The sequence below is a fragment of the Artibeus jamaicensis genome, unplaced genomic scaffold, assembly GCF_021234435.1.
Source record: "Artibeus jamaicensis isolate MK-2021 breed Jamaican fruit bat unplaced genomic scaffold, CSHL_Jam_final scaffold_369, whole genome shotgun sequence".
NCBI lineage: Eukaryota > Metazoa > Chordata > Mammalia > Chiroptera > Phyllostomidae > Artibeus > Artibeus jamaicensis.
The window spans coordinates 41,192,939-41,217,154 of record NW_026522042.1 but is presented as its reverse complement, the minus strand read 5'-3'; the positions used below and the strand labels follow the sequence as shown (position 1 = coordinate 41,217,154).

The 24,216-nt window shown below is 40.6% G+C and overlaps 1 protein-coding gene across 11 annotated transcripts in view; it reads right to left on the bottom strand.

Moving 5' to 3' along the window:
• The window catches only part of MAST4 (microtubule associated serine/threonine kinase family member 4), a 524,826-nt gene that overhangs the window by 66,020 nt on the left and 434,590 nt on the right, over window positions 1-24,216 (bottom strand). For all 11 annotated transcript variants that reach the window (XM_053657255.1, XM_037150788.2, XM_053657256.1 and 8 more), the window contains 2 exons: window positions 8,350-8,419; window positions 3,015-3,093 (listed from right to left, as the gene is read on the bottom strand). In XM_053657255.1, coding sequence (XP_053513230.1) covers window positions 3,015-3,093; window positions 8,350-8,419 — 149 coding nt within the window. The remainder of the gene's footprint in view (window positions 1-3,014; window positions 3,094-8,349; window positions 8,420-24,216) is intronic.

Genomic DNA, 24,216 nt, shown 5'->3' with positions numbered 1-24,216 from the left:
TTTTAATATTTTTTTATCGTTCAAGTACAGTTGTCTCCATTCCCCCCCACCGCTCCACCTACCCCCAGCCATCCCCAAAATATCATTGTCTGAATATTATCTTGAAAAGTCCCACAAATTAATATCAACTGCAAGTTAAACTAAGTTGTAATACTAAATATTCTCTGGAAGGATTTTAAGATTAAATTCACATGATTAGATTTAGGAGTGTTGCCTTTTGAACGCTTGCCCATTATGCCACTCCCATAATATTCGAAGGATAAAGACATGATGTTTACATCTCAGCATGAGAAGTTCTGGAATTCAACTAACAACACAGCTGTCTCTAAAACTTAAAGTGTTTGTAACTGGATTTGTATATGTTCTGTATTTTTATTTAAAAAAAAAAACCTAAAATGTATTTGTGATTAACTAAACGTCTTATAGTCAATCCAGAAACTGAGAATCTAAGAGTAATTGAGATTAGATTTAGAAGAGAAAAAAAGGAACTACTGAACAATGTTGCAGTTTTCATCCTAATATTTAAAAGACAAGAACACAAAGAAATTGAGAGAAATGAGAAGTAGCTCTTCAAATTTTCACTCATAATTTTTAGGAACCACCAATAGGGAGAAGAGACAGCTGAATTTTTGTGCAGCAGTACTTATACTGCACAAATGTCACAGTTCCTTATGTCTTTTGGCAAAAAGAGTAATTCTGAAAGCTAAAATTCCATTTTGAAGGACAAAGCAGGAATATGAGATCAACAATGCTATGACACCACTTTCTTCAATAAAATAAACACTTAGGAGGAAATCTGTCTTAGTTCTGGTCAGAAGCTGTTAGAAACACAGAATGTGTGTGTGTGACTAAAAACCGTCCCAGGCGGCGGCTTCTCCAGGCACATATGGAAGTCAGGGACAGCGATGACTCTGTGATGACAGATGGCTAGGTCAGGTTTATTAATTACAAGGTTTGTTTTAAGAAACACTATGCAAATTTCTTGAACAGAGCCAAGAGCCTACGTCTAGCTCATTTAGTTATTCTTATTGATAAAACAAGGGGGTCGGTAAGCAGCCCCTCATTTTATTTTCTGCACTTTGCATTTTTGATCCATAAAATAAAGACAGAAACAGCAGCTATGTTTTAGGATATGTTGCTGGGATTAGCAAATGCATTATAAATAATTAGCCTAGTGCTGGCACATAAAATGTATTTAGTTAAAAATTGTCTTTTTAATTATTTGTACCCACCTGATTCTATGTAGCTCACCCTTGTATGGCTTACTAAACATAGAAAAAAGAAAGATACTACACTCTCCTCTATTTTTCTTGTAAAAGAGAAATTTCTGTATCTCAACTACAATAAAACTGGACTGAAGGGCAAAACAAGGTGATATATAGTAGAAATAAAAAAAGAACTTGGAGCTAGGAGACATGATACAACTTTGGGGCACGAGGAGGACTAAATGGGCGAGTGGGAAAGCTACTGAACAAAGAACCAAGGATTCTGTTTATTGGCAGCTGGGTTCCAACTGGAGATGCCCAAGGGCCTAGGGAAGAACAACATTTAAAATTTAGAAAATTACTACTTAGTCTTCTTGATCGATCGGTCTTGGCTTTCATGTTCCACTGTGGTTGTCCATGTTTTCAACATCTAAAATATGGGCCAATGACCAAGGACGGCTACTGACACAATAACCGAGGGTGACTCCACTGTTATTTGTGACATTTTCATCCACTGAAGCCATTCAGGAGTTTTAAGCATCCTTTTCCGATGTGAGAATGATGTGCCATTGAAACTACTCAAGGTTGTCCAATGTTTCACAGAAATGATCTAAATGGACAATAAACTCATATAGCACAACAAATGGAATAATGGATAGGAAAATAAATTACCTATCCTCAATAAAATTCTATAAGGAGATGGTGAAAACAGTCTAACAGATTTTAACAAGTCAGTTTTAAAGGTGACTCCAAAAACCCACATTCTTTTACATTTAGAATTCAGAAACATGTCACACAAGGCAGTGATGATACCAGTTAGAGTTTATAATTTTAATTGTGGTTTCTTTTCGATTTGAGTGTTATTAAGTGTCTGACTCTACATGTTTAGCTTGGAGTTTGTGAGGTGGGGGGGACCAGATGGATAGGCCTCCTTGACAAACCACAGATTTTGACAAAATGGAGATGAAAACGAATCAAAAGGGGCTCTAAAATCGCCAGGTGTGTATTCCTGACTGGCACAGGGCACCAGACCACTCCATGAGGTGTTTGCTGAGAACCTACGACAGACTGTGTCTTTCTATATGACCAGTAGCTTCTAAGGCTCTGCAGTGACAGATATCCTACCACATCACTAATTTAACCCAAGAAAGCACACACCCAACCTACCGAGTCGTTCCCTGTAACTATCGGGGCTCCTGCTTTAGCTTGGAGCAAGTGAACACCCTTCCTCTATCTCATTTTTCATGGCTTCATCTTGTTTCTTTCTTTATCTTAACTTACTACTCAGTTCTTTTAACCTCTTCCTGAAAGAAAGTTCTTACCCAGAAGGCACAGACAAATTTAAGACTTACCGTTTTTTTCCTTTGAAGAAGAACAAACAACCCCCCCCCAAAAAAATCCAAAACAAACATACAAATTCCCTGCATCTAAGCCCCACAAGAAAAAAAGACCCAGGACATCAAAGTTTAATGGCATCTTCAGTACTAACACCACTGGTGTGGAACCAAAGCCATAAAACCAAAGTGTGTTTTCCACCCCAAACTACACCAAATGGTGTTAAAACAAAAGCTCCCAATCTTCAAACTTGCAATCCTGTGACTTACTCAATTGGTGGGCAGTAGTTTAAAAGCTTGCAGCAAAAAGAATGTCCTTGTTATGATTGTTGGCTCATCATTTGATGCGTAACCTAGTCAGAGTGGCAAACGGTCAGCACTTCCCTTCTCGTCCCTACCAGGAAATACCCAGAGAAAATGCCGCCTGCGTAAGAGCTCCAGGCCGTGAGGGAGAGGAGAGACATCAGGCACTTACAGACACGGTGGAGCTGGGCGTGTTTGTCCCATAGCCAGAGGACGGGAGGGAAGCCAAGGACCAGCGGCGTCCATCAGTCCTGTTGAGAACGTGCAATTAGTTTAGGCCAACACTGGAGTCCTGTGACTCGGAAACCCCAGGGAAACCAAGTATGTTTAGTCAAACAAATGACACAGACACAGTCAGTGAGGATGCGGAAATGTTCAGCAAGGGCCAGGATAAACAAACATTATACAGCAGGCTGACTTTTATTTAAACTGAGTCAATACACCCAAACAAGGAGAAAGTGAATGGGCTGATCCATAGTATTGATCTCTCACTAATACACTTTGACAAAATGAATACCAGGGATAATTACAATGGTCAGACTCAGCAGATTCAAATTAATAAAAAAGGAAAGGGAGGAGGAAAAACCCTGTTATCTAGAAACTGATAATGGGGGCCATGATCTTTGGAAGGCCCTGAATTTCAGCGCTCTGCAAGAGCTTGTGGGGACTTGCATCGCATCCTAAAAATGTCCCGCTTATTATTTTCAAGGTGGACAGTCTTAACTCATCCTGCCTGGGAAACAGAGAGGATGGGCAGGCTCATGGCTGGCTCAAGCCTTAAGTGGGAAATAACTTTAGCACCAAGAAAGGGGTTGACCTTATGCTCAGAATCTCTTAAGAGTTATCACATTCTAACATGACCTGGCTTTAAAGGGCTCTGGCTCTGCAACAAAAGCCTTTTGCAGAGTTTATGAGGATGCAGCCCAGCCCAGCTCTGGCTGCGAGCAGGGACAGAGTGAAAATGTTGCACCAGGGATAGAACTTAACAAAGAGTAGAGTTGTCTGGCCCAGTCATAGGAGTCTTCAGTATGGCACAGCTGTCAGGAGTCTTCACGAGAGTAGTTTCTCTCTCTGAACAACTGGTGACAGGATGGAAAGCTTTCTGGCTTGGACTCCGGTTATGCATTAGGGTTGTCATTAGGGTCTCATCTCCAGTGAGTTAATGACGTAGTAGAAATGATACTATGTTAAGGCGAGGGGACAGCAGAAAGCAAATTTTCTGAAATCTCTGGAACTGATTCCAGAGCCATTACTTTATTAGCAACTTCGAGCAAGACTGTGCCTTCAGAATCAGGTAACACTGTGAAGACAAACACATGCGCTGTTGCTGAGGGGAAACCAGGAAGGACACGCTTTGTGAACAGCCACCTATACTGCATTCTCTGATGGGGCGTCATGTACAGACTTCTTTGTGGTTCATGGTTACATTAATTTACCACATGAGAGATGAAAGTGTACCAAGTTTAGCACAGATACATTTACAGTAAGTCGAAGGCAGGGAATTCCACAATATCAGACTTGAATTTGAGAAATGGCACAATAGATGTTCATGGAAAAAAACAGACACTTCAGCCTAAATCACATTCAAGGGAAAATATCATCATAGGCTACCACGGATGTTGCCTCCAAAAAATGCAAATGGTCCACAAAGACAAAACGGAGAATTGCAAGTAGACAAATCACAGCAGGACTACAATGTTCAGATTTTAGTAAAATTTACCTGTCATTTCTGTGACCAAGATTGGAGTACAATTGAATCAAGAATGGTTTAAAAGAAAGAAGCAAAATAAGATGTTTGTAAATATACCAGAGAGAAGAAATGGGGGAGAATTAAGTCATATATTCTTTAAAAATATCTTTAAACAGTTGAATATGTTTGAGATTTAAGAAAAAAATCATTATAACAGCATACTCTAAAGATATCCAGCCATCAATTAGATGGAAACAGGGTGGCCCTAATTTACTTAGCTACTTATTAAAGACTTAAAAACCCATGCCTGCACTTCATATTTTAAAACCTCCAACTTTTAAAAGCAAAAAAAGATGGATTTTAAAAAGATTATGCAGTCCATTTAATAGCAATTATCAGAAACTAGTCTCTGGAAAGAGTGAGGGGCACAATTTCCCCCACCGTGATTCACTAACTCCCCTTTCCCTCAGGTATCAATGAACTTACTTCAGATGAATGAGCAACTCCAAGAGGAGTCGTGTTCTTATTAGCTCTGAAGCATAAATTACATTTGCTTACTCCAGAAAACACACTCCTAGAAAGATGTTTAAACAAGAATGTGCTCAGGACCTTGTGCAGCCACAGACCAGAAATAATTTATGTTTTATAAAGTTCCCTAAGGTGTCCTTGTTTATTTATTCAAATGGAGCACAAAGGAGCACTGCATTTTTCATCACCATGACAACCATACATCAGAAGTTACTATATGTGCTATATACAATACTTAAGAAACAATGCCCTTTTTTTTTTCATGAAAACCAACAGACGAGTGCAATTTGGATCCCACTAACAATGTTGTGTTTTCTTTGCAGTAGCTACCAATAAAATGTTATCTGAAGACAAGACTATATTCTTGTCCAAGCAACAAGGCTTTTGGAAGGAAGTGTTTTCTTTGTGGGTAGAAGTTTCAGTGTTACACTAAATGAAAAACTGAAAAGGGAAGAACATCTGATGGGAACATGGGATACAAAGAGATTGGCCAAAAAAAAAAAAAAATCCTATCACTCACAAAAAATTAGATTAATATGGTTTACAACACAGAAAGAATGAAAAGTTCCCACATCAACCTAGCTATTATATGTGCATGAAAAGGAAGCAGATTTCTTATTTGTTTAATTGTTATAATCACCTGGAGTGACACATTTTATATTCTAGTTGAAATTGGACTAAGCGAATATAACGTAATCAGCTAAAGTTTACTCCGCTGGAATTCTGAAAGTAATTAGCAGGTTGCTCTGCCCACCAGCACTCAGCAAGTGCCTTTTAACTTGAACTCAGCAGGCAGGCCTCTTGTACTAGTTGGCTTGTGGAAATACATTCTGATATTTAACCTGGTAAATAACAACAAGGCAACTGGGAGACACACTTGACATTTATTCAGGACTCGTGTGCCCACTGAAAGTGAAAGCAATTTGTAATGCATAAATTTCCACAACTTCTGGGAAAGGCAGGGCAAAGTCACTACCTCCATCTTACCGTCAAGGGAAAGAAGTTAAGGATTCAATAATTCCAGGATCAGAAAGACTGTGCATCAGCATTGCAGTTAGCAAAGTAAAAATATGTTTACTTGCTTCAGACAATATCGACTACACTCCAATTCTCGTTTTCATTTGTTTTTACTCAATATTAAAAATTAACTTAATAATTTTACTCTCAAATATGTATTAGATAATATGGAAAGCAAGTGTGTCTCATCATATTTTCCAGTCCAAAATTAAACTATTACAGAAAATGTCTCCTGGGGGAGTATTATCTATCGCATGGTATAGGATCAGAAAAGATTAATAATCTGATCTTTAACACTTCTCCCAGGGGTAATTTTAAAAACAGGGCAATCTCTCCTCTGTTGGACCAAATAAACAAAACAATAAAATGTGGAAGTCTCAAAATGAAATTACTTCCTAGGCTCAGAAATTTGCACCAAACGGAAGCAAATGGAGAGCCATGAGTGGGTTTCCATGTTTTCTAATGAAAATCTGTTTTCAAATGGAAGAGAGACCCTTGATAAATCAAAATATGCCAATATGAGTTTTCATAGCAAACACAAGGTTCTATTTACTTGAATAAAAGTTCAAAAAGATGATCGCTCATGTCCTAATCTAAACTAATACTTTTTGAAGAGTGTGGAGAAAGTTCCATCTGGAAATTCATGCAAAATGAACTATAGGTCTCCTGTGATAATCCTCTGTCACGCTTTATGGTTTGTTTCTCAAAAATTAACATGCCTGGGGGTTTGTGTATTTTTTAATAGCAAAGAAACCAGATTCATCTGTCTTCTAGTCACCCACTTAATTATTAGATGCTCTTCATTTTCATAAATCTGGCAGGATTAAGAGGCTGTGATATCTGTCATGTTTAAATGCATGCTGTAATGAGACTGCATTTTTCTTATTACTTAAAATAATTGAATGCATTCCCTTTTTTAAAAAAATAAAAGAGATGTGTTTTATAGACTATGGTGGGTTCTTGTTTATCAATTTTTATAAGATTTTTCACTTAGAATCGTAGCACCACCCTGACTTAATATTCACTGGGTAAACACAGGCTTTGTGGGACTGGTTAATTTTCCCATTTTCTTCACAGTGCTTAAAACAGGGAACAAAAAATAAATAAATAAAAGCTGGAACGAGAGGAAATCAGGGTGTGCGTCCCAGGAAGTGCCTATTGTGTCTCCCCAAGGTCGACACATAACATTCGAACACACAGTGGGAGAGTGTGTGGTGTTTACAAGGGCATCGTAATTACAGAGAAGTCTGAAAATACCGCAAACATCCCCGTCTCCGGGTTCACTAATACAAAATGCACTGTACGCTGACAAAAAAGGCAGGGAGGGTACTGCAGGCTTTGCTGGTTAGTAACGCGTGTTATATCAGTTATTATTCCCCTAAACCTACCTATGTGTCTTTATTACGTGCTATTTTAATCCACTTCGAAGTGTAATTAGGATTCCGAGGAAAACTCGGGAAATATCTAGGCTATTCAGGCCACTGAATTCATCTGGCGGAAGGGGTATTTTGTTCTCTGTGTGCTTCACGAGAGGGGCGATGGGGCCAAGGAAGTGGAAGTTTGAATCTGACAAGGTGAAGCACACTAATTTCATATGCAGAGCACGGAGGAGGTGGCTAGGCAGCCTCCGCTGACTTGGAGACATCAGAGTGGGCCTGGGACTGGGAAGGCTGCGTGTGAGCACACACGCCCGCTATCCTTGGGGCTGCCACACTTCCTCTTGACTCCACACAAGACACGTGTCCTTGATATTTGGTGCCTGATTGTAACTACGATAGGAAGAGAAAACATAAAACTTCCTACAGTCCATGCAGGGCAGGCTTTATCTCAGGGAGATCAATAAACTGCTGGCTTGATGATGTTAAGTAAAGAAGCATCTTTGAGTTTATACTTGTGATCCCCCAAAAGTCACTTTATTTTGAAAAAAAGTGTATTTCAAAACAATAAAATATTGCACCAGATACATATATGAATCAAGTGCTTATTGTACTAGCTCAGGAGATTCACTAAAACCCTGTTGAGCACCCAGCATACTAACACACTGTATTGGGCGTGGGAGAAGAGATGGAAATGGTCATTTCCTGCCATCGCCCGGAGCCCACCATCTAGTGAGGGACCCAGAGAGGTAGGGACCACTCTAACACAAGGCAGAAATCATCACTAAAACCGTTAGAGTGTGAAGGCAAGGGTGTAGGGGTTTAGGAGAAAGCTGGTGTCAGTAGGGGTGGGGGTGGGGTTCTCTGCATACTATTATTCAACAAGAAATCCTTACCTCCGTGCAAATGAAAAATGGGCTGAGGCACTGGGGGAGAAATTTCTTGGGCTATCTTGAGGGCTGTTGCCTGCAGAGAGATAGAAGGAAGTAGTTTACAACATGAATTTGTTTTTGTATCATTAGCCACATCCAGAACTTTCTTCTCTTTAGTAGTAAGTTTCTGTACACTTTTGTAAAATGTCCTCCCCCCAGTAATGGTTTAGTTTTACCTGGAGCAGGCATGGGGCGGGGCGGGGCAGGGTGGGGAGGGGAGGCGGGGGGTAGGGGGCGTGGGAAACAGAGGAGGAATTGAGTTCATTCCAGTGCAGAGTTCCAAGCATGGAAGATATATGAATAAACTCACTCACCTATACCAACCAGTGGTACTCCTTACATTGAATAATCTAACTATTTCAGTCCTATAGAATAACAGATACACGAATGTTTTGACTCTTGCAGATGCGCTAACATTTCAAACGGCCGATGGATGCAGGAGCTCGAGCTGCAGAGGGGCCGTGTGAGACGGCCTTTCCACCGTAGGGAGGTGGCCTTAGAATTTTTTAGTTACAGTAAACTGAATAAAAGTAGGAGTTCTTGAAAATAAATCCTCCCATTTCCCAGTACACATGTTCAAGGTGGATGGATATGTTAGAACTAGTCACAGAATACTGCGGTTCAGGCCAGTTTCTCAAATAACCTAGGTCTAGCTCAGCATGGCCAGCAGCCCAGTAAGATTCACCTTCCTCGGCACTTTAAAAGATTTTTATTTATTTAAGTTGAGAGAGAGAGAGAGAGACTAAGATTTTTGTTCTTGTACTTATTCATGCATTCCATTCACTGGTTGCTTCTTGTGTGTACCCTGACCAGGGATCCAACCCGCAACCTTGGCATATCCAGAGGACTCTAACCAACTGAGCAACCCGGCCAGGGTTTCCAATACTTTTTTCAACAGATCCCTCTGCTCCTAAGCAGCTAGGGTGTGACTGGCCAGGCGGCCTTGAAGAGCCACAGTCACACAAAGACTGGCGGAGGGTGTTCCCGAAGTACTTTTGAGGTGAACAGAGCATGGATTGCTCACTGTGAGGAGAACAGCTCCTCGGGGGCTTGTTAGAATGCTCAACCAGCTGCTGGTCATTGAGAGAGCTTGGCAGGCAGCTGGCGTGGGGAAGTTCGGGACACTCCGGACCACCCTGCTGTCCTCTGCATGTTTAATTAGATTGGCAGAATTAGTTCAGGACCCGATGGGGCTGTAGCTGATTTCAATATGGAAGTGAGGAAGGCCGCAGACTAACCCTGTAAATTCTTGAAACATGGAAAATAATTAGGAAGATATTTTTAATCCTTAACAGCAAGCCGGTTGCCACATTACTGATTTTGTAACAGATGTGACCACTGCAATTAGGTGTACAGAATACAAGATGGCACTTTAAAGTCAGTACCTGCCTGTAAAGGTAAACAATTTATTACCTCTGTGCACAAAGAACAGACAGTAAAGAGGGTAAGGTTAGTCTTACCTGGAGGACTTGTGGACTGGCCCTACCTCTACCGAAAGTTTGCAATTGAGGTTGCAAATTTTATAGCGATGTCTTCGACGGATGCCATTAACTTTATGACAGACAGCACAATTAAAGCCATTTAAGAGGAATCACCGAAAAGCCTTTTTTTTTCTCTTTTTGTGGATAGAGAGTCAAGAAGCATTTCCCCTGCTGCAATCAAACTTATCCTGCCTTCGCGTCTGTTGTTTGCTGGGCCCCTGGAGAAATGGGTTCTGCTTTGGCCGCCCAGTAATCTGGAACTATTTTTGCCCACTTACTTACATGGCTAAATTAGGTGCTTTCAACTCCTCTCAAAAGCCTTCATTCCCCTTGCTGTCCCCCTCCTCCTGCAGAACTTAGCTTATACATCACTCTTCATATTCTTTTAAAGGTCTCAAGAATTTCAGGAGGGCTAAAACTTTGTTATTTCTACTGCCAGAAATTTTCATGTGAATTTTGTTTTTTGTTTGGAAAAAAAAAGTTTACTTTGCTCACACCCCATATAGAGCAAACTACCAGTAAATTATCAGGAGAAACAAAATGACTATTTGAAGCCAAAGCATTTTCAGAACAATCCCCACTACCTATTCATTTAGAATAAATAATGAGGCCAATGAAACGTGTCACGGATTCTCAGCCCTGTCTGTGTTCTTTGTAAAGAAAGCTCCGTATCTGGAGATTACATCAGATCAACTAGAATAACTAGAGAGTGCTCACTGAGTGTATGTAAGAGTCTGAAGGAGGGAAAACCAGGGAATTAACGTAAAACCCCTTTCACTTTCAGAGACTTTAATGAGTGTCCCCGGGGAAGCCATGTAACAGCTTACAGTAAATGGTGACCCATCACTTGGAAATTGAATGGGAAGAGACAGAGATACAGAAATAGGTTAATTTAACTCTGCTTTTAAAATTAGATCGAGGCTACCATCAACCATTTCTGATCTCCAGCATCTGCCTTTTCATCTTGTGCTTCTTTTCCATCTTGTGCTGCCTTTCCAGGCCCATTCATTGAAAATGTTCCTCATTTTCTTCCCATGAACTCCTATACTACTATAAAACCCAAATTCCCACATCTTCAATTCGAAACCTGTCTTGTCTTACTAAGCCCAGATCCTTCTCGTTTCAGGTCTGACTGAAATACACCTCCTCCCCACACGCATTATCACAAAAGCTCTTACGAGTCCTGGGCTATTAGAGAAAATGACGGTGTTGTGAACTAGAATGCCTGATAATCCCTTAAGGACAAGAGACAATGGCCTCGTCTGAGGGCAGCTCAGCAAGCTGGAGGCAAGAGAAGAAATGGAAGGACTTCGGGAAGGGCCAGAAACCACCCAAACGCAGCAGGGCAGTGCAGGAGAGACAGGCTCCGGGAAAGCCGGGATTCGGACTGGCAAAACCAGTGAGTCTACCACTCGGTTTCCTGGTGCCAGCCAGTGCGAGGCCTTAGGAGGTGTTTGGAGGCAAGAGAGAGATGCCTGAAACTTGAACCTGGCACGAGAGTCGGGGTGGGTGAACAGGGCAAGGCTGAGGAGGAGGAGCTAGATTAATGCACGGAAAGCCGGCAGGAAAATTATTTGGTGAGCAAACCATGCACGAGTCACTGGTGATGAACTGGAAATAAGTGATGAGAAAGATCATGGACAACAAGTAGCCGACGTTTCCAGTGTGGGTAGATGGGGATAATGAGAATTATCACTGACAGAGAATTTTGGGAGGAGTGGGGTGGGGCAGTCACAGCGGAAAAGGGTAGATGAGTATTCTGCAGATTTTTGTGTCATTTATTACAAAAAGTTCCTCAATTTTTCTTTGGGAGAAATGACAAGATTAGCAAAACAGATAGGCAGAAGTCAATCTCTGACATCTTTTGCTCTTATTTAAAATAAAAATTTGATTTCTACATAATGTACTCAGTCTTTGACGACTCAGGGACACTAGTTGTCCACTGACCAAAACAACCACTGATTTAGAACAGATCAAATTATAAAGCACGTCTTCCATGTTCTTAACTCTGAAATGAGGGCCAGACCGCTGTGGACAAGCACAGAGCTTCCGCAGCCCGAGAGAGCAAGATGGATTGAAACCGAAGTCCTACACGTGACCTTCACTCCTCACAGCACTGCCCTTGGAATGCATCCCCACATCTGCAGAGCAATACCTGAGAGACTGTCAGATGAAAACTGGTGCCACTTAATTCTCTGCCCATATGTGCTACACTTGCTTATAACTCAGATCCCGCTGCTCCCAGGGATTTGCTGACTCTCGGATGCTGGCGTGCGAGGACACTTTACAGACTGTCGGCCCTGCTGCTGACGTTTCTGACCTGGTAAAGGGAGCCTGAGCAGTGGTCAGGCGTTGGGTGGGTAATTAACTGCACGGTCCCCAGGGGGAACCCGCAAGGCTAATAAACAAGCAGCACATCAAAGTGCTACGTTACCTAATGGGACTGCACAGGGTGCCTCATTTTAGAGGCAGTTATTGTTAAGAAAGTGATTTCCAGATTAATTAAACTGTTTGATTGCTTTGTAATTAGGCTGGAGAAGCCCTGTGACTTCACCACAGAGAAACAAGCTGCAAATCTTTTTAAAAGGCATATGCTATACCCACTATAGATTATTAATGCACTTTTAATAGCTGTCTGTTCACAAATTGATAGTTTCTGGTTGCCTTGATTTCCTATCAGGACTGAGGGAATCCAAGAATTAATGATAATTGCCATTTGAAACTCCTAGTGGATGAAAAGTAAGCCCTCATTTAAATCCGCGTTTTTATGACTTGATGATCTGCCTAAATGATTTGCAATGTTTTAAACCGTAACAGTCAGTGGTGTGTTTCTTCTTGCTTTGTAGGAGCATCTCGGCAATGAATCGACGCAGCTTGAAGACCGGCAGCCCTACCTTCACACAGTCCAACCTTGGGTCTGCTGCAGCATGAATGCCGGGAGATAAAGCGGGCAATGGAACAGTCTCTGTGGGAACCCGAGGTGGAGTGAACTTTGAAAAAGAACAGTTCAAATCACCTGAGAAGTTTGCCTACCAGACCCAGCTGCCGCTGGAGAGTTAGAAATCTTCCCTTCGCTTAGACAGCTGTCTCGGAAACTGGCTCCTCTCCAGTGATAACTGCAGAATATTAATTAAACCTGGACAGCTGCTTGGACTCTGAGTGGACACAGAAAAGCCTTGGTTGGCCTTCAGAGGGGCTGCCTCTGGGTCAGTGGTGAGGCCCATGGCGAGGAGACGGCTTCTATGCCGGGCTTTCAAGTAAAGGCAGAGCTCAGTGTAGGGGGCATCTGTAACAGCGTCAATGGTAACAAATTTAAAAACATACTAAAAAAGATATCTACAATAAACTGGGTGTTGATAGAAGCTAAAACAAAATTTAAAAGACGGACTTACTCACACGTCCTATTCACAATGAACCAACGCTTTCTGAAAATCTGGGCTCCCCAAACCTCTTTGGTTTTCCCCACCCCCCTGACCGCGTGTTGGTCCCTCTACAGCCGGCACCACGACTCACTGCCATCTGACTGAGGTATTTGACAAATATTTACTAATCCTCCCTCCATGACACAGAAGGCAAGGGGACGGCTTGATGGACATTTAAAAAAGATCCCTCTGGCTGTTCACTGTGGCCAGTGGGCTCTATCTAAGCAGACAAGAGCGGAAGGGAGATCAGTTGGGAGACGGCTGGCACAGACAAGGTAGGAGATGACAGCCTCTCCAGAGATGCAGAGCTCAGGTGGTAGGATTTGCCGAAAAATTGGGTTTAGTGGAATGAAGGGAGAAAGAGAGGAGACAAAAATGACTTCTAGATCTGAGGACTCAGCAGATGGGCAGACAGTGAATTAACTGAAATGGGGAGGGCTGAGGGAGGATGGGGTTTGGGAGTGTGAGAGAGAATTCAGAGCAAAACTTGACTATCTGGGTGGGCTCTAGACTCTTACACAGAGAGGCACCATCTCAAGTAACTGCAAATATGTTAAAATGTGCTCACAGTCCACATTGTGTACAATTATATGTAACAATGTTATGGTCTATTGTAGTTCCCACATGTAACATTTATGTTATGTAATTAAGCATTTAAAAATTGTTATAGTTTTTATTGTACTTGAGAGCAAGTAACAGTTTTTCAGCTCACATTATTCAGTGACTAATAGATTGAATAGCTCTGATTAGTTTCAAACACTCAGACTAGTCCTTGCTATGGAGAGGTTTACAGAGAAGAAAAACTCTATAGGCTACATAATGAAGTTTGGGTATGACAGTTTCAATCATTCTGTCTCCTGTCACCGTAGGTAAAACTGAATGAAATATAGTGACATATAATACTATATCTTATTTTTCTCTGCCTCTCGTTAACTTATTCTAAAATGCTGGTAAGGGATTAAATCCCGGTTACATGTGCAGAGACATAAAAAGCATATTTTGATCTTTTGATGCCTAACTTAGTCCCTGTTACACAGTAAACTAGAAACTAAAAATATTGGTTTTTCTAATTAATAATTATGTATTAAGTTTTGTTTTATGCACTGAGTTTTGAACTACTGGGTAGAACAGATTAACAAGACCCTAAAAGGCTAAAAATCTACCGACAGAAGCGGATCTGTACATCGCCAACTCCAGACTTCCCTTGTGAAACCAATTCTGGGTCCTAATTCATGTGCAAAAGAAATTTCTTTTAAACCAAAGCACTTAAATGCATCAATGTTATTTACTAAAAAACTCAGTGAAAATACCATATAGAGAACATACTGTGTCGTAACAGACTCTTACTTGTGCATGTAATGTTTCCTAAGGAATGCCTGGTGAGGTTACAGGGTGAAAAAGATGTAGGGAGTGAAGAGGGTCCCACTGACAGGCCGCCGGCCATGTCAGACAACGCTCACAGACGCCCACTCTCCCCGTGTTGTGAGGCCACGCCTCTGGAATCCGTGCGCCCTGTTTGAAATGCGGTGGCACTGCCACAAGTCCCTCGGAGATGTGTTATAATAATGGGTTCCTGAGAATGTCTTAGCTTTTCATTGACCCTGCTTATTACTCTGAATTGGTGTCACGTCTCAAGGCGATCCCGGTAAAGACTGGTGAATGTCAAGAGTGATAAAGAAAGTTGAGTTTTAGTTATTATGTTTTCTTCCCATCTACAGTAATTCATCTTTCCAGCAATCAGGAAGAGATTACTTTTAGCTTTGGCTTGAAGCTACTGAGTTGCATTGGTGAGGTCAATCAAGGGGAGGTAAGAACACAGCCACTGTCACAGCAGTTTCGTACAACTGTGTGAAACGTCATACATTCTACTCCTTAGATAATTAATTAATCTCCACACCCAGACAGAAAACTGAGTTAAAGAATACTACCTGAGGAATAAATGTTATTTTTTTCTGTCTTACATGAAGAGATTGCAATTTTTTAACATAATGAGATACAAAGAATTTCCCTTTTTTACCTAGAAGAGGGGTGGATGCTATCAGGAAATTGGTTCTTCTCAGACTGTTTGTTTCAACTGCTGAGTAATTTCCGGTCAGAGAGGAAATATTTAAATGAAATGCTGTACATCCATATAATTTGCATATAATGTAATCTTAAGATATTCTCTATCATTGACCTCTTCCTTTCAGCTCCTCTTAGTTAAAAAAAAATAAATACTGAATTCAAAGTGGTCTCATTCAACAAATGCTAAATGTTCCTTTGACCTCTCTAGTATAGAAGAATTCAACCTGAAAGAAGCAATATACATATATATTTTTTCCTTTTAAATTGTTAATCATTGTTCAGTTTCTAGCCAGAAATATGTTCAGATATAAAAGAATCAAAGGCACCAAATTGTATTGCTTCATAATAAACAGTATGTAATGTGGCAAATATCTAGCAAGCCCGAACTCTGACCTTGTTTCCCAAAACCACGTAAATCTTTGGAATGGTCCTGAGACTCTCTCTCCTCTGTTTTTTTCCTACTTTCCCCTTCCATTTCCTCAGATAAACACTTCTCGGTCTGGGGCACACAGGAGAATCACCTGGGAAACTTTAAAAATGCTGATGGCCAGCCGCTACTGTACCCCCTCTAAGTGAAGTGATTCTAACATGCAGCCAGGTTGAGAGGCAAGGCCTTAGAATTTCCTCGTAGGCTGTAAATCAGTTCCAGAACTTTCATTGGCCCTTACAGCTCTTAACTAAGAAGTCTTAGACTTTTTTCTCTTACTTCCCCATTTTCTCATATAACTGAACTTCCCTCTTCCTTGTCTCAGGTACACTAGTTCAATGTTCCTTTTATACATTCACTTCTCTCTGACTTCCAAGTTTTCTCAAAACAGAGCGAAGGCCTGAGAGCTCTTCCCTATCAGCCCAAACAAATGCCTTCTTACCCTGTCAACACTCTGGAACACCCATCTGCCCACAGGTGCCCTCTTAGCTCAACCAAGTAAGTTATTACACGTACCCTACCCAAGTCATATAGCAACTCTCCTCTAAACTCAATCATTTTCATAATTTCTCCTTTCTCTAAATCAGAAATATCTCCAACCTAAGTTGGGTATCATTCCCATGTCCCTGAGTTGAGAGTAAAAGTCTCTATAAAAGGAAACACAGGAAAGAAAACATTCCTAAATCATAATCTTTTTTATATGTTTACTATGAATTTTAATCAGTTGATTGTTCAAAGTTGAAACACCGGTTTTAATATTATTCAATACCTAACAGTAAATGAATGAGACATTTGACTTAATATTGCACATCTCATGCTGTCATTTTTTCATTGGCAGAATGCCTGTTACCTGGTCCATGTAATATTAAAACATTTAAAATTATTATGACAGCTAAAAATCAAGGCATGGGGTTTCAGTTTAACATGTGATTGTCAGAAGTAAATATAAAATCACTCTATTTTTTTCAGTCATTACTCTCTGGAGAAAATATGGTTTGCCCTTACCCATAATAGGGACATATCCATTCTGTAACTCATTCTATTTAGGTTCTACACATGTAACCACGGTATTTTCAGCATAGAATACTAAGTCCTCAATGGGTGGCTGGGTGAAGAAAGCTTGTTTCAAACTACATGCAACCCTGAGATTCTATGTGCACAAATACCAACCTTTATAGAATCACTACCTTAAGGAGCCACAGTTAGTAATTACAATGGGTTGAACCCTTCAGATTTGCTGGGATGTATTTGGGAAGGGCTAAAAAGTTGTGATCACACTCTCAAAAAGCAACACAGGGTCTTTAAGGCCCTCAGAATGAGATATTAAATATATAACATATTAAATAATTAAGTATATGGCATATTAAATAATTTGACAAATACTTATCTTACTTAAATCTAAGACCTGACAATGTAAAACTACTAGAAAAAGACAGGGGACAATCTCCTTGGCCCTGGTCTTGGGAGTGATTTTTTGGTTATGACACCAAATGCACAAGCACCTAAAACAAAAATAAACAAGGGGGGGCTACATCACACAGCAAGTGAAATGGCAACCTACCACGTGGGAGAATATATCTGCCAACCGTGTATCTGATATACAGGGTTGATATCCAAAAAATATAAGGAACTCATACAGCTCAACAGAAAAAAATAACAATTAAAACGGGCAAAGAATTTTATTTTTTATGTAAAATTTTTTTTAAGATTATTTACTTATTTATTTATTTTTAGAAAGAGTGAACAGGAGGGAGAGAAACATCAATGTGTGGTCGTTTCTCACATGGCCCCCTACTGGGGACCTGGCCGGCTACCCAGGCATGTGCCCTGACCAGGAATTGAACTGGTGACTCTTTGGTTTGCAGGCTAGTGCTCAATCCACTGACCCACACCAGCCAAGGCAGCAAAGAATTTTAACAGATTTTTTTTTCAAAAAACACATATACATGGCCAACAGATATATGAAAAGATGCTTGACATAATTAATTATCGGGGCAATTTTAATCCTAACCAGTGAGATATCACTTCACACCTGTTAGAACAAATGGCTATGATCAAAAGGACTGGGTACAAATTTGTAGTAGTGTGTCACATTATAATGCAATAATCTACAGAACATAAAAAAGCAAAACCCCAATGGTTAAGTCACACTTCAGTTTAATCAAATTTGAATGCGGGTGGAGGTGGGGGGCAGGCATCATTTTTTAAACTTCCCAGTTGATTCCCACGTGCATTCAAGTCTGAGAAATGCTGCTTTAGATTCTGCTAAAGAAAGTGAATTTTACAGATTAAGTTGTTCTGTATCTTTACTATGTATCAACCCCCCCGGGGAACTTTTAAAAAGCTATATACGGATGCCAGGCTAGACACGAAGTTTCTGATTGAACCGGTCTGAGTTTTCTTTTGCTCCACCAGTGACTCTAATGTGCGGCCAGGCTCTAGAGCCTGCAGTAATCACAAACTGTAGAGTGCAGCAGCATCACCTTGAAAACTTGTCAGACCGCAGATCACTGGGCACCGCCTGATAGGTCTGGGCTGGAGCCTGAGAGTTATAGTTCCCACCAGGCTCCTGGTGCTGCTGCCGGTGTGGGGATCACACTCTGGGACCCAGCAGGCTCCTGTGTGACAAACACACACAGAACGCCTGGCCCCGGTTAAAAAGCATTCTTACGGGGGAGGAGGTACAGGGAATAAGAAGCATACATGGTAGGTACAAAATAGACAGGGGGAGGTTAGGAACAGTATGGGAAATGGAGAAGCCAAAGAACTTACATGTATGAACCATGGACATGAACTAAGGGGGGGGACTGCTGGTGGGAGGGTGGGTACAGGGCGGAGGGGAATAAAGGAGAGAAAAAATGGGACAACTGTAATAGCATAATCAATAAAATATATTAAAATTAGAAAGATAAAAGCTCAATCTCCCTGTGAAAAAAAAGACATAATTCGGTTCATGTCTTTAAACAAACAAACAGCTTCAGTGTAGAAGAGAGATTTGAGGGAGGTGGCACAGGCAGTGATGCCCAGAGCGGGGACCCTGTTCTCATTCCACCCCAAAGCCCTGGACCGGAGGCTGGGGAGCGGAGCCAGGTAGGAGACTCATCCGAAGGAAAGTACAGGCAGGGCGTGACAAGGTGGCTAGCTCGGGTGAACAGGTGGATAATGTTACTAATAACTGAGTTGTTACTAGCTTTGTAACAGAACTGGTGATGACAAAGCTGGGACTGGGTGACAGGCGCTGGTGGGACATATTCAGATGGAAAAGCTCCAGTACATAGAAGCTTGCATCTGTGTGTTCAGGAGAAAGATCCAGGCCCAAGAGAAAGCTGTGGGAAAACTCAGCACATGCATGAAGCAGAAGACCTTGCTCAGAGAATGCTTGTCACAAACAAAAGGGTCACAAAGGATGTAACCCGAGGGGCCCCCAGAGTTAAAACAGATGAGGAAACAAAAAGGAGCCAATAAGGAGGTCGGAGATTCGGATGAAAGTGTCACAGGAAGCAAGGGAAGAGCAATTTCCAGGAAGCAGGAAATGTTTCTCGGTATCAAATCCCTGGGGCGCTCAGGTTGAACACAAAGAACTCATCGGGCTGGGCCACTGGAGCGCACACGGTTTCACCCGTGGGCAGCAGGACAAAGTCGCTCCTGAGTACGTCACCAATGAGCCCTGGCCAAGGCTGGACCTGAGGCAGTTTCCACGAGCACTGAACTGGGAATGCTGGCTGTTTTACTGGGCATAAAATAAAGACAATGAAGAACGATACCTACACGTGGTTATTCATTTAATCAAGTAATATTTTTAAAGTGAGAAATTCCAAATGTTATAATAGGCCATCATTTCACAGAATGATTTAAAAACCTAATACTAAAAATGTACTGTCAGATGGAAAATAAAATGATGCCTCAGTGAGGGCTTAGTTTTTACATTTTATTTTTTATTCATTGATATGAGAGAGAGGGGAAGATCGATTCATTGTTCCACTTATTGTGTGAAATACTCACCCAAGGACATGTTCACTGATTTCACAGAGAGGGAAAGAGAGAAACAGCAACGCAAGAGAGAAGCACCGAAGGGCTGCCTCCCACGTGCACCTGACTAGACACCAAACCCACAACAGAGGTAAGCACCCTGACCGGGGATCAAACCTGCAACCTTTAGGGGTACGGGATGATGCTCCAACCAATCCAGCGACCCGGCCAGGGCCAGCCAGGGTTCCACTTACTGATGCTGCATCGGTTGCTTCTTGTATTGTCCTGACCAAAAACTGACCCCGCAGCCTTGGCATACGGGCGTGACAGCCAGATTTTACATTTTATGAAATGAAGCCACGGCAAAGCAAAATTCTGATGTTTCCCCTACAAGATACATGCTTTACAATGTGGAGTCTTAGCACAGACCACTTAGACTTAGGACATTTTTAACTAACATGTTTTTAAGCTACCAAAAAAATTAAGGCAAACATTCTACTAAACAGTTTTGTAATGTTTTCCAACACCAATTATTCAGAACAAAAGGTAAGAAAGATTTTTATTCAGCAATATATGCCATAACACTCCAATCTCCCACCAGACCCCCCACCACCCGTGGCAGACTCTTGCTTTCCTAGTGATGCTAGATCCAAGGCAGGGGCCTTCAATGTACTTAGAATGTACTTAGAATACCCATCTCACTATGCCATCACCAAAAATTATTATTACCAGGTGTGCTTTTAATGTTTGCAAATCAGGTGAAAACTGGTATTTCATTATTGTGATTTGCATCTATCTGACCAGTGAGAGATTAAACTTTTCATTTGTTTACTTGCCATTTCTACTTCTTTTGGTGAGCTGTCTGTTCTTGTCCCTTGCCTATTTACTCAGTGAGGCATTAGAATTTCTTTACATTCATTAAAAAAGGAACCACTTATGACTTAGTAATATTAAACTTCTGCCCATCATATTTATTATAGATTATTTTCTCAGTCATTTGTTAGTGTCTTAATTTTGTTCATAGCATTTTTAAGCTACAGAATTTTAAACTCTTAACATGCTCATATTATCAATCTTCTTCTTAGTAATTTCATCTACTTTTTCATGCTCAGAAATTACTTCCCCATCTTAGACATATTAAATATTCAACTAGATATTAATTTTGCTTTTTAGGGTTTAATTTTGACAGGTAATTTAAAGTCTGCGTGAAAATCATTTTAATATACTGTATGAAGATAGCTTACCTTGTACATTTTTGTTTAGCTAGACAATTTCCCAGTGCCATCTCCAGATTAAACTATTACTTTCTCGGCAGTGTGTGAAGTTTCCCCCTCACTTCACCGTCAACCCCTGTCCATTTTTTTCACGTGTAAATAACGGCTGGCATTGCTATCACAAGATGACATGCGCTAATTTCAGGTCGTCAGGTCTAACTCATGGAATTTACTTGGCCAATTATATCCACTTAGTCTTCCTGATGGATGCTAAGGTCTCTGTCAAGTTACCACGATGAGCATTTGTCGTCTTTATTGTCACCCAGTATCTTCCGAGCAATGGACCTATATAAGAGGAATTCCCCATATTATGAGACCTGCCTCTCCAAGGTTGAGGCCACCACCCTCTTTGTTTCAGCTTTTCCTGCAATTACAGTGTAGGCAAGGCTTTGAAAATTAACTCTAAACTGAACTTGGGCTGGAAAAGGGGGAACACAAGGAAGTATGTGCCAAAGGAATCAATTCTGTGCCAAAAGCGGTGGAGGGGGCATCTCTCCTGGAGGCCAGCAGTGTCAAAGAATTTCGGGAGTCCAGGGGCCAGGGCGGCGGCAGCCAGGGCTCGCTCTGGCACAGGGCCACGGTGCGGCCTGGGAGCTGCCCCAGGCTGTGCGGCCTGCAGTGCTCTGGCCTCCTGAAAATCCTGGGTGCGGCCTCATAGACTTCGACAGGTCACCCCTCTGCTCGAACTAGACAGAGTGGATGCGGTGCCTGCAATGAAGGAAACAGTCCGTGCGCACACACACAGTTAGAACTGTAATTTGATTTAGAGAAGTAATATTTAGCCTTTCTCAAATGAACATGACATGTCTTTTCATTATTCAAAAATAGCTTAGCTTTCAAATAGAGTTTTGTTATTTCTTCATAGCAAGCAAGACTCAAGAGTTTCTCTTTGTTTAGTTCAAAGGCATGGTATTTTATGTCCCATTTTTGTTGGGGAGGTGAGGCAGGGAGAGGGTTAGGGGGAAAGAGTTAAATTCTATGAAAAATTGATTCCTTTATTACTTCTAACTGGTTACCGTTGGTAATATATAATAATATTAATTTCTCTATATTCATCTTGCCTACTTAATGAATACTCTCGCTAATTTTAATATGTATATACTTAATTCTCTGGGATATTGTAGGTTATTTATATCATCTGAAAATAACAAATGTTACCGCCTTGGAGTTATAGATTTTGTTTCCATTTTGTGTGTTACTTGACTACAAAGCATCTCTAGAAAAAGTTAAATATTAACAGGAAGAGATTTTAACGGAATGCCTCTAGGGTTTTGCTCCTGATATTGGCCATTAGTTTAAATTACGTATGTCTTACTATATTATCGAGTTCTCCATTCGTTCTCATTTTCCAAACAATTTTTAACAGAAATGGATATTTAATTTTATAATGTACATTTTCCACATCTACGCAGATGAACATTTGACCTACTGCTATGATGTATTAATAGTATTTATAGCATTAAATTAATCAGTATTCTTGGGATAAACCTCAATAGTTTCCAGTAAAGAATTCTTATAGTGTTCCATTAAATCTTTTTATATTTAAGTTTGATTTGTAATGCATCCAAGTGTATGCATTTATTTTAAAAGTCAAGTTGTTTTCTACAGATTACAATACGAGGCCCTTTACCTATTAAATGATAACACTGATATTTCAAAGAGAAGTGGGTTGGTAGTTTTCATACTCTGTGGTATATAAATAATTTGGTCTGTGACATACAAGAACATCACTGCTTTTCATGCTAGTAAGTTATAGCCTTTAGGTAATTTTAAAACACACTTGAATGTATAGTTTACTAATTAATAAATTCAAAAGAAATACAGTATAACTCATATCATGACCTACTCCCCAAAGTCAAGGAATTTGGCACATGCGTACTTCTGCCACAGTTCCATTGCTCATCTCACTCAAGTGCAGTTGTAGGTCTACATTGTTACCAGTAAGTCATTATTTATGCCATTACATTTCAAGAATAGTTCAAACTTTCATTTTTCTATTAATGCTCATCATAGTACTTTTAGGTACCATCTTCCCAATTATTCATTTATTTCAATGTAACTCTCAGTCATCGAAAATACATGGAAGGTATATTTTTGTGTGATCTCAAATATATAATAATGCATGAATACATACAATACATGTAAGAGCTGAGCAAATAGAGCTCTTGGGTCTCCACACCATTATCTGGCAACCTGTGGAAGACAAGTCTGAGACCAGCATGAATGTCATTCCTTCATAAGCAATCATGTCTTTCTGTTCAGATACTTACTCAGACACTCAGACATTTTTCATTCATCACATACAAATTTAAAAGTCACAAAACCATATCTAGGGCAGAGTTTTACTTGTTTTGTTTGGTTTTTTTGTAACTCAGTTTTTCTTCCAACTTGAGAAAACCTTCATCAATATTATCCTTAATTATTACTTTTGTTCCATTTATTTAGTCCTCCACCAAAAAGATATACCCATATAAATTAAAGAATCCCCAATTTATTTGGCATGAATGTTTAATAACAGAAAGTGGAGTTTTTCAAATCTGATTAAAAAAGATAAGGCAGTTGGGAGGGCAATAGAAGTCCCTGATCAGCCCCCAAATCAGCCTTGCTACGGTGGGATGTGACTTCCAGGTTCTTTGGCCATGGGCACAGATGCTGAGTCTCCGCTGCCAGGGTATTCAATCTGAAGCCACCTTCTGCCCCTCAGGCCGTCTGCCACACAGTTTCTGAGGCCTAGCCTAGAAGTGACTGTTTATTTTTTTTTTAATTTACTTTTTTAGAGATAAGGGAAGGGAGGGAGACCGAGGGAGAGAAACATCGATGAAAGAGAGAAACATCAATCAGTTACCTCTTGTACACACCCTGAATGGTACTGAATCTGCAACCCAGGCATGTGCTCTGACCAGGAATCCAATTGGAAACACTTTCGCTTTGCAGGCTGACACCCCACCCACTGAGCCACACTGATCAGGGTAAGCTGGCTGTTTTTGAATCATGAGATGTTGTGTTGGATATGGAGTAATTCTTCATAAGGATACAACCAATCATTGATATAGTGTCAATATCCTGTATTATTATAGAACGTTACAAATATTTCAATAAAAAGCATAATTAACTAACAAACCACAACCCCTAAGTAAAACCCATCACTCTGAGGTATGTTGATGTTACTGACTTACATTTAGTTACTGTAATTT